Source organism: Tinamus guttatus, unplaced genomic scaffold (assembly GCF_059628265.1).
Source record: "Tinamus guttatus ecotype Peru unplaced genomic scaffold, ASM5962826v1 Tinamus_guttatus_pri_ptg000423l, whole genome shotgun sequence".
NCBI lineage: Eukaryota > Metazoa > Chordata > Aves > Tinamiformes > Tinamidae > Tinamus > Tinamus guttatus.
In genome coordinates, this window is record NW_028288957.1 from 4,572,820 (window position 1) to 4,587,441 (window position 14,622).

At 44.7% G+C, this 14,622-nt stretch overlaps 1 protein-coding gene across 1 annotated transcript in view; it reads left to right on the forward strand.

Annotated features, from left to right (window-relative positions):
* Positions 1-13,934, forward strand: part of MOB1B (MOB kinase activator 1B) — a 29,754-nt gene extending 15,820 nt beyond the window's left edge. Inside the window, exons 2-6 of the mRNA XM_088531674.1 lie at positions 2,634-2,800; positions 5,674-5,767; positions 10,374-10,507; positions 12,751-12,914; positions 13,439-13,934. Of these exons, the coding sequence (XP_088387800.1) occupies positions 2,634-2,800; positions 5,674-5,767; positions 10,374-10,507; positions 12,751-12,914; positions 13,439-13,516 (637 nt within the window). The 3' untranslated portion in view covers positions 13,517-13,934. The remainder of the gene's footprint in view (positions 1-2,633; positions 2,801-5,673; positions 5,768-10,373; positions 10,508-12,750; positions 12,915-13,438) is intronic.
* The last annotated feature ends 688 nt before the right edge of the window (positions 13,935-14,622 follow it).

A 14,622-nucleotide genomic window follows, 5' to 3' on the forward strand; every position in this document is an offset into this window, starting at 1 on the left:
TGGAGGAAATGGACCTGGAGTAATAAGTCTTTCTAAATTCGTTTCATATGAAGTGGCTTGGCATAATAATTCAGAAGGGACTTTTTTTTCCCCTTTTTTTAGGGTGTTTGGGGGAATGCCTTCAGCTCAGTATTGGGAAGCATAGTGTAAGAAAGCAAGGACAAGACAGAGGCTGTTGTGCTCAGGGCTTAGGGAGGAAGCAGGATTCCTTCATAACTGCAAGCCTTGAAGGGGGGTCAAGTGGTAGTGCCGAGGTGTAAATGGAAAAGGATGGTGTTGGTTAAGAAACAGGAGAGCCTCTGGACTAACAAGGTGATTGAAACCATGTTCCTAGTGGCCAGTAGAGCTAGGCAGCCCAAGAGCAAACTTGTCCTATGAGGGTTTAGGTTTAGAGGGGCTGTGTTAGGCTCCTGTGTCTTTGAACTCTCCTAGTGTTTCACGTACAGTTGACTTCTAGCATGGTTAACGGCACAAAGGCAGGGCATTTGGATAACTTATTGTTAACATTGCGGGTATTTCCGTGGCACATGATGATTGGCAGCCTGCATTTACCCGAGCTGCTTTTCTCTGTGGGTGCTTTACTGACCGTCTCTTGCATGAGGCTGTTTCTTGCTGTTTTAGGAATGGCTGTGTTGGCTTACAGAAGCAGTGATCAGAAAGATAGTGTAGGCAAACAGAGGCCTAGAAGGGATGGCTTATTTGGGAGAGCTCGTGAGACCAAATGGTTGTGTACCCTGATTTTACAGGCTTTTTTTTTTTTTAATTTAATTTTATTTTTTTTTCCCCTTCTGGATTATGGGAAGAAACTCCTTGTTTATGGGGAGCAGGATAGCAGAGATTAACTGATAACTGCTGACCTCCCAACAGGCCATCCCTCCTCTGCTTCCTTGATCCCAGAAGATCTTGGGGGCTGTTCTGCAGGCCTGCAGTGCTGTGGTCTGCTGCCTAGCAGGCTCATGGTGTGGGATGGCCGCGGGGTGGATGGTGGCCCAGGGTTGGCTCAAGCCAGACCGTGTCCCTTGGCCTGCTCCTTGGCTGTGCCTTCCTCGGGCCTCCTTCTCACCCCCTCGGCTGAGGGGCCGCCTTGGCCGCCACCAAAACGAGCCACGTGTTGGCTTAGACATGGAGCAAACCTTCTGCCCATGCCCTGTGTGGTGGGACCAGGCTCTACCGCTGCTAGGAATGTGGCCGGGCGGCAGCCCTCTCGCTCAGACGTGCGCCAGGGCGATGGCCAAATGTCTTGGATTGTGTTTTTGGCTATAAAGTGGGTGCGTGTGTGTGCCTAGAGAGAAAAAAATGATGCTTCTCTGGGGCGCAGGATGATCAGAGTAGGACCAGGACCACTTAAACCCCTAACAGCACCTTCGCGGCATCTGCCCAGACTCCAGGATCCTGCTGCGAAGAAGATGTTTCTTTACCCCCCAAATTTGGGAAGCTTATGACTTGTCTCCAATGGCAATACATTTTCTTCTTTGCCTCCTCTTGTTCAGATTTGAAGGGGGACTTAATGAGCTGCAGATAGCTTTTGTCGCCAGCTTGTCGTACGCTATGTTCTTTGCATCACCTGTCGTGTGTTTAGGGAAGAACAGTATTTTTGGTGTTCTTGGGTGTGCAGAGCGTCTCTGCTAGAGCTGTCAGCATTTAGGCTTTTAGGAGTGAGTGGTTCTTCTTGATTCCTGTTTTACAAGGAGAACGGTAGAATGGTGAGGGGAGGAACAAAATGAAAAATACATTTATCACAGCACTTCTCTGACCTGGAGCAATAACATTGCTCCAGAGATCAGCTACAACCCTTGTATGTTTGATTATGTAGCTTAAACACTAGGCGAGCCCTGGAGAGCTCCCTTATCCTCTACCCACAAAACAGGGTTTTTTTGTGCCACTTAAAATTCTGTTCAGGCCTCTGGAGAACTGTTGAAAAACTGACAAATCCTTGGTAAAAAGAACTGAGAATTGGGCAATGTTTGTATTGAAAATGCTGTGGCCTGGCTTTCACTGCTTTCTGTGCTTGCAGTTGAGAGGTTTTCATATTTTTGAGAAAATGCAATTTAAAAACTAAGTTTCTGAAGAGCATATTGTATGTTCCCCTTTAGCCCTCCCTCCCAGTTTTTTTACACCAGTTTTTGGATCTGATACACAGCTGGTGAACTGAAGTAGCTGAGATAGTGTTCTGCATTAGGTAAGTCCAAGGGTCGTGCTTTTCTGGGTAACAGCTGCCTCTTTTCAAGTTAATGAATAGTAGCCTTGATGCGCCCTAGCTGGTCTGGAAAGAGAAGGGTCTGGACCAACTGACCTTCCCCCGAATTTTCTTCTGCGTTTGTGGTGTGGTGACATTTTGTGTCCCTTGAAGGCAGGCGTTAGAAAGGACATGGGATTTTCCGTTATTTGGTGTCCTGTATCGTGCTAAAAAAGCTTTGTGACTGTTGATGCTGAGGAGCCATTTAATTGCTTCAAACAAAAAGCAAATTAAAGCGTCTGGCCCCCCAGGTTTATGTTCAATTCCCCTTTCCTATGTGAAAGCCGGGGAGCGGCAGGAACCTTCCAGCCCTCACCTTGTGCTGCTGCTTGTTCATTCCTTCCTGCATCCTCACCCTTCTTGCAAGTTCTCCAAGTATTTGCTCTCCCTTTTGCAGTGGCAGTCGCTCTTCCAAAACCTTCAAGCCAAAGAAGAACATCCCGGAGGGCTCCCACCAGTACGAGCTGCTCAAGCACGCCGAGGCCACGCTGGGCAGCGGCAACCTGCGCATGGCCGTCATGCTGCCCGAGGGCGAAGACCTCAACGAGTGGGTCGCGGTTAACAGTAAGTTGGCCAACCTGTCTCGGGCCGATTGCTTCACCAATCCTTCGGGATTGCTTTCCTCCCCCTCCCCCCTCGCCCTGCTGCACAGATTTGTTAACTTCCTTCTGGCCTAAACGAATGGATTAGCCCAAATCCTGTCGTCCTGTGCGGGCTGTGCAGGATTTGGGCTGCCACAAACCCTGGATCCTCTCTGGTTATTTTCTGGTCTTCTGTGTACAGGCAATAAAGCCACTTGCTAAGCAGGCTGTACACTGCAGTGCAGTATAAGTTGTACTCAAGGTCAGTGTCCTATTTGATGTAATTCTGTCTGTTTCTTCTTGCTTTTTGACATGTCTTGGAAGTGAAACCATCATTTTTTCCTCCATCTTCCATGTCCTCCATCCTGTTCTTCCTTGGCCATCTAGTGCTCTGGTGTTATCAGCTGCCCCTGTGGCAGGGAATGTTGAAATTGCTGACACGACTCTTAATAAAAAAGTGTTCACGCTGCTTAAACAGTCTTAAAAAAAAAAGCCAGCCCATTTTTATTAGTGAGCTTTGCTAAGAACCCTCCATATATTGTTTGCAAACTTCCGTTGGTTGGTTACTGTGGTTGGTTTTGCCCTTCATGTGCTGAGAGCACAGACACTTCTGTAAGCTTTTTTGCTCATAGTTCTGGACTGAGCTATGGGTCATTCTGGTAATGAATTGACTACATATGGGTTTTTAAAGTCTGTGTTTTCAAATAAAAAAAAAATCTAAGGTAAGAAATATATCATCAGTTTCTTCTTCGTTTCATTTGAAATCCTCTGGATTTCCCAAGTATTAAAAATAATTTGAGAATTACAATACCTCTATTGCTTTATAATTGATCAAGGTGAAAAATGTCTTCAAAACAAACTTACTCAGGGATAGAAACAGTCGTGTTGCTTAAGTACACCACTGTGCACTTCTTCAAGCAGAAAAGCACGTAGGAAAAATCAAGTGAAATGCTACAAGCTTCAGAACCATGAGCAGAAAGAGGAAAGGAAAGCGCGGGCAGGCGCCGTCCCGCGCGGCCCGTTGAACTAACAGCAGTCCATGAGGGCTTCTGACTGTGTGCAGTGTTTGGTGCTTCCTCTCCCTGCCCAAATAAGCTTTAAGAGTCCTCATCCTCTGCAACTTGTCAGCCCTCCCTTATTTTGCTTGCTGTTTTCTGCTGTGGCAGGGGTGGGGAGATGCCTGTGGCTGGAGATGGGTGCATGCCCTGCCAGTTTTTGTTTGCTTCCCTTTTTGGGGCCCTGGGAAGCGCCATGATGCAGCTGTGTCTCGGACTCCGCAGCTGCGGTACTTTACTGCCGTGATGTGCTCATAAGCTTTCACGTTTCTGCTGTTGAAAACTCAGTGGGGAGAGCTAAGGTATTTGTCTCTTTCTTTTCGTCAGTCCTGTTCCTCTCATCATGTGTGGTAGCTGCGGGTGTTGACATTCAGGATGTCAATGGCCTTTTCATTAGAGGACAGGTAATGCTCTCTGGATTTGAGGACACCAATTTGGATTGGCTACCAAGTAATGCAGGGTGGTTTGCAGCCATGGCCCTGGCTTTCCCATGGCTCAGCACCAGATCTAGAAGAGTGTGTTGCTGCCCTTAATTCCACCACATCCTGCAGGAAGGTCAAATGGGAATCTGCCCTGGCACAAGCTCGGTGCAGACATGATGCCAAATGAGCTGCAGGGCTCCTGTGGTCCCATGTGGTAGGCCCGGGGCTCTGAAGAGCCAGAGGCCATGTAGCATGAACTGGGCATTGGGGCATTAACCTCATTTTCACATTGCATATAGGCCTTTTCAGCTTAAGGGCATGTTGGAGTAGTAGTTAGATTTATAAAGCACCGTGGGTGAATAGATGGAGTTGGGTTCCCCATCGTTTGACCTGGGTGTTTGTATGGCTGTCGAATGTCATCCATGCATTACAGAGCACAAGCACAGGCACCAAAGTCAATCCCACCAGACTTAAGTTCATGTCTGTTTGTATTACTTGGGTTCATGCAGAAGCAGAAGTTAGAGCAGTTGTTTATTTTAGGAGGAGGGAATAGGAGTATTCAGTGCAGCTATTATTCTGGAATCACGTCCTGCCTTTACTTAGTGGTAAGAATTTAACCCTGCCGAGTTGAAATTTTTCTTCCTAACGCTTCCCACTGGTCCCTTTTAAATTTCACCTGTGACATCAGTGTTTGAAAGACGTTTTGAAGTGGTAAAACTTACCTATCTGTGCCCTGGTAGTTCTCTGTGCTTCTCTGCAGTTGAAAAAAGCCCCAAACCAAGGCTCAAAGGATGGTTCATAATATTTCCTCATTTGTAAACTAAGCAGGGGTTCGTGGTAATGAATTGACAACTGATAATTGGAGGCGGAGAGTTCGCTTCACTAACCCTGTCGTGCCTTCTGTACATCCTTCCCCCCTCCACATGCATAGTGTTTTCATGTAGCGTAAACATTCTGGGCAAGGATTGTCTTGTGGGATATGAGGCCTGAGGGATGTTCGTGTCAGCTAATGAGCAACAGTTTTCTCTGCTTGGGTAGTTTACACTTGAAAATGTTTGTTTTATTATAAACTTGCCAGTAGAATTTGGAATTAGGATGCGCCAGGCATTTGGAAGAGGAAATAACTCTGCTTTCTCTTCCTTTCTGAAATGAAGATTTTGCTACAGTGAGAAGTGCAATAGCTCTTGCCAGAGACTGTTTGACAAATGAGTTAGTGATCATGTTCCACATTTCCCTTATAATATACCTCAAAAAAATCAATAGCAAAGAGGCTTTATCATAAAAACATACGGTGCTGTATGTTTTGCAGTTGGAGCTGCAGGACACTTGCACTGCTGCTACCCTGCCGAGCGGTAATTCCTGTTTTCAATGCTTTACAGCTGTCGACTTCTTCAACCAGATCAATATGCTGTATGGAACCATTACAGACTTCTGCACAGAGGAGAGTTGCCCCGTGATGTCTGCTGGCCCAAAGTAAGATCATTGTTTACACGTCACTGAGAATGCACAGTTTGTGAGGTTAGTCTGCAGGTGGAAACTGGAGACTAGCTCAGTTCCTTGAGTGCTGAATATAAGGTAACTTCTGTTGGGTGGAAAGGATATCTCTTCTTGTTACCTTAGGAAGGAGAAAAGCTGGAAGCTTTGTAAGAAAGCAGGGAAGAGAAGGATTCTCTCTCTTTTTCTTTTTAAAATTGTTCTTTTTGGGAGAGGTTCAGATGTGCTACTGAGAACTTCCTAAAGACAAATTTGAAGCTTTTATCTCCCAGCGTGCAATTAGGATAATCAAAAACCTTTCTTTGAGGTGATACCATTAGGTTTTGTAAAAAGAAACTTAGCTACAGTGTTGAGCAGTTCAAGTAAAATCGTCTCCTACCCTGTCACTCAGTTCAGTTTCACTTCCTTGACTCTTGTTGATATTTTTGTACAGACTTCAAACGTTTGTGGTGCTGCCTGCTCTCCAGCGGCTTTGTGTTTTCCAGAGTGGAAAATACCTGCATTTCTGAGCTGGTGGAGCGAGAGGGCACTGCTTCCTTTTAAGCTACCTGAGGATCATAAATAAGCAATAAAGAAAGGAAAAATAATCCTGTTCTCCAGTTCTTCCCCCTTATAATGAAGCTTGTAATGAAGTGAGACTTAGCAGCTGGTGAGACGTGTGGCTGAGGAAGGACGGCGGCAGCACGAGCTCTGCAAGGTGAAAGCAGCCAGGCAGATGAAGAGGAGAAGCTCTGGCACTACATTCCTTAAAACCAGGCAGAGCTGCTGCTGCAAACCAGGCAAGGGGCGAAACATAAAACAAGTACATGGTCACTATTATAAAAAAACATCTTTGGGGAAAAGCTCGTGCAGTCACACAGCCCGTGGCCTGCTCCGTGCTTCGGAATGCGGAACAGACTCGTGCGGAGTAAGAAAGATCAGGAAAATATTTGTTTGGTTTCTTGTCTGAGGAGAAGCAGCTACTTGGGGGCTGAGATTAATTAGCAGCTCAGCTGTCTGCTCGTCAGTGTAAGCAATTTAGGTCTCTCCAAAGGGACCAGTTGACAAAACTGTATCCAGTACTCAATAATTCTGCAGTAGGTAGGAAGGAGACTGTGCAGTCCAGGAAACGAGTGCTGCGGAGCTCGTGGTTAGGTGACGTTGTGCCCTGCGTTTGCAGAACATCACCCAAACTGTGCGGTTTCCACCAGGTGACCTGCGAGACCAGCCGTGCCTGGCAGCAGAGTATAGACCGTGTGCTCAGCTTGGGTGACCTTGGCTGTTCCTCAGGTTAAAGCAGACCCGCAAAATTTTCTTAGGTATTTCTGCCCCCCAAAAAAAAAAAAAAAAAAAAAAAAAAGATATTAAGATATTTGCAGAATTCCTCTGTCCCTTATCCCTCTTTCCTGTGCTGCTCTTGCTCCCACTGCACCAGTGGAAGAGACATTGATTCGTAGGTGCTCTCTACTGCTCCTAGGCTGAAGGCTGCTGTCTCCTCTGCTGCCCGAGCTTCTCTGTTACTGCATCCTATTGCAAATAAAGGAGGGTGATTTAGCTGAACCCAACGACCAGGTCATTTTGGCTGGAAACAAGTTAGGCAACAGTAACATCAGTAGCTAGGGAGAACTGACAGCAGCAAGCCCTCTTACTGTAAAGTCCGGTTTGATTTTTCTTCCTGTGCAGTTCAAGTCCTGTAAAGTTGCTCACTTTCCAGTATAACTTCAATCCGCACTTGAGCTTTTCTTTTTATTTGAGTAGTTCAGGGTTTGGGGTACACAAAGCAAACCTACAGTCACACTTGGATTCACAGTGTAGAAATACACATTTCCACTGGTAAAATGCTTATGGTCCATATACTAAAAAAGGGTTATGAGCTGCTGATGTGCACCCCATGGTTTGAATGCCCATTAGGGCACAGTCCCAATTTGTGACAAGCTTGTAACAGTCTGTGGAAAAATTAAGACAGCCTGCTCGTGTGGGAGGGTAACCAGAGCTTACGCCTGGCATTTCCTGTATCCACTATGTGGTACTGTGCTGTTCCAATCTCAAAACCTATTTAAAAGAATAACTTAACCTTTTGGCAATGAACAGGCTGCCCGTCATTCATGCATGGGTGTTCTCTGGTGGTTTTGGATACAGGGAGGGCTGTCTGTAAAGGGCTGCCTTTAGGGATAGGCGGATGTGTGGGGCTTCCATTAGCGACCTCAGAAAGAAGGGCTGAGCTGAGCATGTGGCCTCCTGGCCTCGATGGGAGGTGGGGAGCCCAACACAACTTGTTAGATAATAAATAAAATAATAAAAATATAATAATAAAAAAAGCAACATCCTGGCCTTACTGCCGACACACGTGCGATGGCCTCACTTAGATTTCTACTGGACCAGGCTCTGTTGGCAGATTTGCTGTGTTAGCCTTGCAGGAGGCGTTAGTGCCTTGAGTTAGCTAATGATTGGCATGCAGTTCAAGAGCAGAGCTCTCTCCTGCTGCACAGCTCGTTGTCTTAACAGCCAAGGAAAAAAAACAAAGCCAAAACCTTGGCGTTGCTGCAGACGTGCATTCTCGTGGTTTTGTTCCCTTCCCTCAGCACAGACAGATCATTTTTTAGCCAAGCTCGTTGGTTACCACTTTTCATTATTTCTTAACAGTTGTAGCACCTCCATCAGTGGAATAAGCATGATAAAAATAAAAATAATATGCAAAAATACTGCATAAAAATAATACGCTCTTTGACTAGTAGGGTGGGGAGAGAATTTTCTTTATTTTTCTCCTTGGTTGTAAGTCTTCAGGGAGAACGCACAGGATGCGCTGTCCCAAGCTGCATGTCTGAACTGGGACCATAAAGTCCAAATGTGGCCACTTGTGTGAGTGAATAAATGCACGTGCTGTGTTTGTGAGGTCCCTTTTGACCTGCATGAGGTTCGCAGGTCCTCAGTCACCTGCGTTTAGGTGCTTGAATAAGAAGAGCTTGCCCCTCAGAAGGGGACAGCTCCCAGAAAGCCTGGCTTTAAATTAAAAGGCTTTCCTGAGCACCGAATTTCATTACTGTTGGGCAAAATAACGGCTTTAATTTTAAGGTGTTTTTCTTCAGGCCACACGTGTTGAACTGCCAAGATCTGGTCCTACGATCGTTTACATTGGGGATGTTTTCTAGTGTCAGAAACACAGTTATGTTTTCTGTTCATAGATGGCAAATGACTTAGGTTTATTAGTACTGAAGAAGTCTACCAGCATCGTTATGGATTCCTCACTTTTCCTCCTGCTTGTTAATGTAATATCTCTGAATGCTGTTTTACATACAATTTTGAGAGAGACCTAATTTAATACTGTTAAAATAAGGTATCTTTATGCCATTGTTAGCGGCACACATGTACTTTTTGTGAAAATGTTCTCCTGGTTACTGGTCTGGCAACACAACTGAATATTTTGAACAAAATTTTAAGCCTGATTTGATCAGAATTAGCTCAAATGACTGCTGTCAAATGGTCTGTACAATCTTCAAAATAGGAGATCTTTACAAATGTCCTCATACTATTACTTGCAGGTAGCAAGGGAGAGCTTAAACTACAGCATTCACTGCCCAAACTTTGTGGCATTCTGCTATGTACTCAGAAGTAAAAATCAAACAGCGCAAGCTGTCCCCTCCGAAAAGGGCAAATATTAACTGTCGATAACATCTCTTTGAGTCCTCTGCAAGAGCCTTTCGGCAGAGCTTGCCGATTAGGTAGGTATGTTGCTGCAAGGGCCCGCGGCGCCGGCCCTGAGCTGCCGCCGCCGCGTTTTGCTGTGAGGATTGCAGGGCTCAGCAGGGCTCTCGGCGTCTGGCCTGGCCGCACTGCTACCCCTTCCTCTGCAGCGTCCTCGGGCTGGCTCTTCACATTCCTGAGCAAGTGTGCTGTATAAAAGATGTTAATGCTATTAGTTATATGGACGGAAGAGAATAAGAACAGAGCTCACAATTTTGATTGTTGGGCACTGTTGGTTGCTTTGCAGTTCTCTGCAAAGGGAGTCAAAGAAACCTCATTGCTAGGGCTGACCCCAGGGAACCAAGCGTCCTTGTGGAGTGCAGGCCTGTGTCGGCTGAAGCTGGAAATCGATCCCATGCACCCACCCATTCGAGCCTTTGAGCTAAGCTTTTATTTGTATATGGGAATTTAATGCACCTTTTGGATTTTTCAATTGAACAGGTTATCATTATGAAAAAGAGAAAAAAAAAAAAAAGCTTTAAGGAGGAGTAAGTAGTAGCTGCCTTTTTTAAGGAAGAGAGCTTTGTGTGAGTGGTGGAAGCCTAATCTTACGGCACCTCCCTGAGGTGTTGTGGTATTTTGGCTGCGGGTTGCTACACACGTTTTGTCAAGTGTTGAGTGAGTCTGTGCCTGTGAGGGAAGACGTTTTTGGGAGGCCTTCACTGCCTACAGAGCAGGGGCCAGCTCAGGTCAGGTTGTGGTGGGGACAAGGCACATGCAGGTGACTCGGCACCATGAGGACCTTGGTTACAAGGAAGAGCTGTGGGAGTAAAGGGAATGGAGCAGGAAGAGGAACCTTCCAGGCCGCTGTAACATCCGATTCCCTTGTGCTAACAAATGTCTTGTTGTTGTCATCCCAAACTAGGTACGAGTACCACTGGGCAGACGGGACAAATATAAAGAAACCGATTAAGTGCTCTGCACCAAAGTACATTGATTACCTGATGACTTGGGTTCAGGATCAGCTGGACGATGAAACATTATTTCCATCTAAAATAGGTAAAGTAAATCAGTAAATGTGAACAATGTATTGGGATTGCAGTTGTTCAGAAATACTCAAGTCTTGTAGCATTGAACGTTCTCCTCACTCTGATTAGAGTAGGACAACTGCGAAAGGTTATCTTATATATAGAAAGGCTCTTTGATCTGTTTAGGTAAAATTTAGGTACTAGTGTATGAACTCTGATCCATATTTTAATACTCTTAATACCTATTACCTCTTACCTATACCTATACCTCTTAATATGTATGTACTTAATATGTATGTATATATGAACTCTGATCCATATTTTAATACTCTTAATACCTATTACCTCTTACCTATACCTATACCTTATTACCTCTTACCTATACCTATTACCTCTTAATAAAAGTCTATCATAATTATTCAGCATGTAAGAAATAATGTTTCTATTCAGTAACTGACCTTTTCAGTGGAATGTTTTGTTTTGTTTTTAATTTTTAAAAGTGGCTTGTTGCCACTTGAAATAGATAAGAGGTTATCAACACCTTGTAAACAGTCAATTTGTGCAAAACTCACCCTTTGTTGATGCAGAAAAGATGTTGGTTCTTGTAAGACACTTCTCTTGGCCCCTACCTTCTGGGAGGCAGAATTGTATCTTTGATTCTAGATGCACATTTTTCGTCCTTTTAAATGAAATGAAAGACGTATATTTTGAAGGACATTTCCTTCATAAGTGAGGAAAGCAACAACCCACCCCCAGTTCTGAAATGATACCAAGAAGAGAACTCCTGCTTCTAGAGGCATGAAGAACTCTTCGTTCTAAAGCTTCCAGTTGGCAGTTTTCCAGTACACCACTACTACTTCTAGGCCTATGATCCATTATGGAAAAAAAAGAAAGGGAAAGGAGATTTCTTGGTTGCTTCTCTTTGTGAATGGTTTCTGAAGCATTTGACAGATCTTCAGTAAACCTGTTCAGAGAAACAAGGCCACCTGCCAGGATCAAGTGGCATTTGTTTTCGCTTGGAGCAAACAGAGATGCAGGGGAGCCTGGTTTGTTTGGTGACAAAAATGTAAGTCTTGGCTGCTCAGTGAGTGTCATGTCTGCTCACGGTATGACAGTCATGTTAGCGCTTCATTGTAGTGCTTGGAACTAAGGTTGAAATGTTATTCCTGATAGCAAGGTAGCACACAAACTATTGCAGTTCAGTATGAAAGTTGTGCCCAAAAGCCTGTCAGGACTTGATCTTCTACTGCAGCTTGTACTTCTGTATAGTTATTATTTTCCTCTTCCTAGGAAAAGGAAATGTGTGGGATATATTTATGAAAGGCAGTGACTCAGGAAGGGATGTAAAGGTCCATGCAAAGGTCAATAATCATTATTAGTATTAGCTACCCTTGTGAGACAGCAGTCAATGAAGGAAATGTGATGTATGTGCAACCATGGCAAACGTATGTGGGAGTATGGAAATTTTCTTGCTGTTTTTATAAAGCCTTAGTGGAAAATTGCCAGGCTTTACAGCATCCAGCTTTGGCCTCTGACCTGCAGACAGGACCTCAGCAATTGGAAAGGCTGTGAAAGAGCTTAGCCAAGTGTGAAACCTGCTACCTGATGGGGAGCTGAAAAGGTCCAGGCTGGTCAGATGGTTGGTGTGTGTTCCCTTTTAGCCTGTGCCTTTTTCTTTGTTAGAGAACATTGCTCCCAGTGGCTGCCTGCTCTTCCCTGAAGAGATTTTCTTGTTTTGTTTTGGTTTGTTTTCCTAAACTCATGCACGAGCAAACTGATTGAACCTGATTTTAGCTGCCCCGGGTCATTTTCACTAAAATAACCAGGAGGGACACGCTGTCGTATTTTAGCAGGCGGATAAGCAAGCATCAGGCTGAGGGATGGGGATGAGCAGAAAGGAAATGGGTGTTTCTTCAGTGCGCACGAGGCAGCTGTAAGGGAGCATATTTTGTGCTTAAGGTGACTTTGAGTTACCTTCACAGAAGCCACTGAGAGGCCTTTCCTGCCCGGAACACCCACACAAGGACCCGCTGCGAAGGCCGGAGCCGGCACTGGCACTCGGAGGCCGGGCACGTGCCAAGGGCATCGCTAAGGGCATGAGGTGCCTGCATTTGGGATCCCAATGCCACTGCTAGAGGCCACGTGGGAAGAAGCTTCTTGATCAGAGAAGGCTCTCCCAGGAATTATACTAAGGCGTAATGGGATTCAGTAGCTGGAAGCTGAAGCCATGTGGCACATGTGTTTAAAAATATGCTGTTTTTTTTTTTTTTCTAGGTGTCCCTTTCCCAAAGAATTTCATGTCAGTGGCAAAGACTATTTTAAAGCGTCTCTTCAGAGTTTATGCTCACATTTATCACCAGCACTTTGACCCCGTGATCCAGCTACAGGAAGAAGCACATCTTAACACTTCTTTCAAGCACTTTATATTTTTTGTTCAGGTAAGTTTGACCAGGAGCAATAGGGTTTTGGTTTTGTCATGGAGGAAGTAATGGAACAAAACATAATCCCCATCAAGTTTCTTAACAGTTGATGAGTTTCTCTGACAGCTCATAATACCCAGCTGTGTCCTTTGCTGTTTGTATCTATGTTTACTGCTGGGGCATTCTTGGAACTGAAAAGTGGGTTTCAACAAAATGTATGTGCTCACTCCCAAATAATTAAATATAACAGTAGTTTGTAACAGAGAGGAAGGACAGCATCTGAAACCATGTTGAAAAGAGTCTGTTTTTTCAAAAGCCGCGTTCCTCCTCTCGCTGCCTCAGCCACGAGCACCTCCCTTGGGCTGGGGCAAGGCTTGGGGCCGTTTGAATTTTGCCGTGCAGGTAATAGCTGACAGGCAGGAACTGCCCTCGTGGCTAAGCCTGGCCTTGAAGAGCTCAGTGCCAGGTGGCTTCTATCCAAATACGACTTCTCACTTGAGTTGCACCACTGAAACGTGGCTTTCTCTTCATCCTTGTTACAGGAATTCAACCTCATTGATAGAAGAGAACTTGCACCGCTTCAAGAACTGATTGAAAAACTCACCTCTAAGGACAGATAAAAGGAAGAGGATTTCTGCAAGTCACTTGTTCCTTTAAGTGAGCGTGTGGTATTTGTTTTTTGTTCATTTGTTTTTTTAAAAAAACAAGAGGAAACAAAAACTTGAGCTGTTATTACTGACAGCCAAGCTCTACTTTCTGTGCTTTCATTAGGGGAAATCTTTTGTCTGTTAGTGACACGCAGTAAATAGCCTTTTTTTTTTTTTTTTGAATTGTTGTTATTCATTGTGGATTTTTAGCAGGTGCTGAGTGTTTATAAAGGAAACGTGCTTGGTTGGGGGATTGATTCTGCTGGTGGATGGGTTCTGTATCGTGTCAATGGTAGCCCATTCTCATCAAGTCCCAGAAAGACTTGCTTACATTCTCTAAGTGCCTTGGCAGACTCGCTTCTGAGGTGCAAAGCACATACAATACTGAACATTGCTGGAAACAGAAAATATGAACTTAACACCCAGGACACTTACTGATACTTGTTTTAGAAAAATTTATATATGCTTACACTAAAAAAAAAAAGCCATAACTTACTTAAATCAATGATCTCCAGCTTTTAATACAAATACGTGTCTTATTTTTTTAGAGAGATTAATATAGAGTTTTTCAAAGCTACGTATTTCTTAAGGAGAAAAGTGATGGTGAGGTTCTAGTCACCAAATCCAAATCACGAAGGTGGCATCAAAATTACAGAGCGCCTGGGCTTAGCAGATGGTTATTTTATTATTGCACTGTTCTTGGCATCTTACAGTTGCATATATATATATATATATATATATTTTAAGAGGTAAGCATCAGGTGGGGTCTGTCACTTTTGTGAAGCTTCCTAGCATTTGCCAAATGAACCCTCGGTTTGCACAAAAACGGTTAGGGAAAATATTCAGTGTCAAAACTACACTGGAGTAATCCTTAGGTCTGGCTTGGAAAATAGCTGGGGAGGTGGCGTTTGTAAGGTGGGAACCCAGTGCCCCGCTCTGTCATGGAGCTCTGGTGGCCGGTGTTCTCCGTGGTAGGGAATCTTACCTTGGAGGGAAGCTGATTTCACAGACCACCTTGGTTCTGTGTTAGGACAGTAATGTTCTCTCTTATTTAAAACTGCAGCCCATCTCCAAGGCAA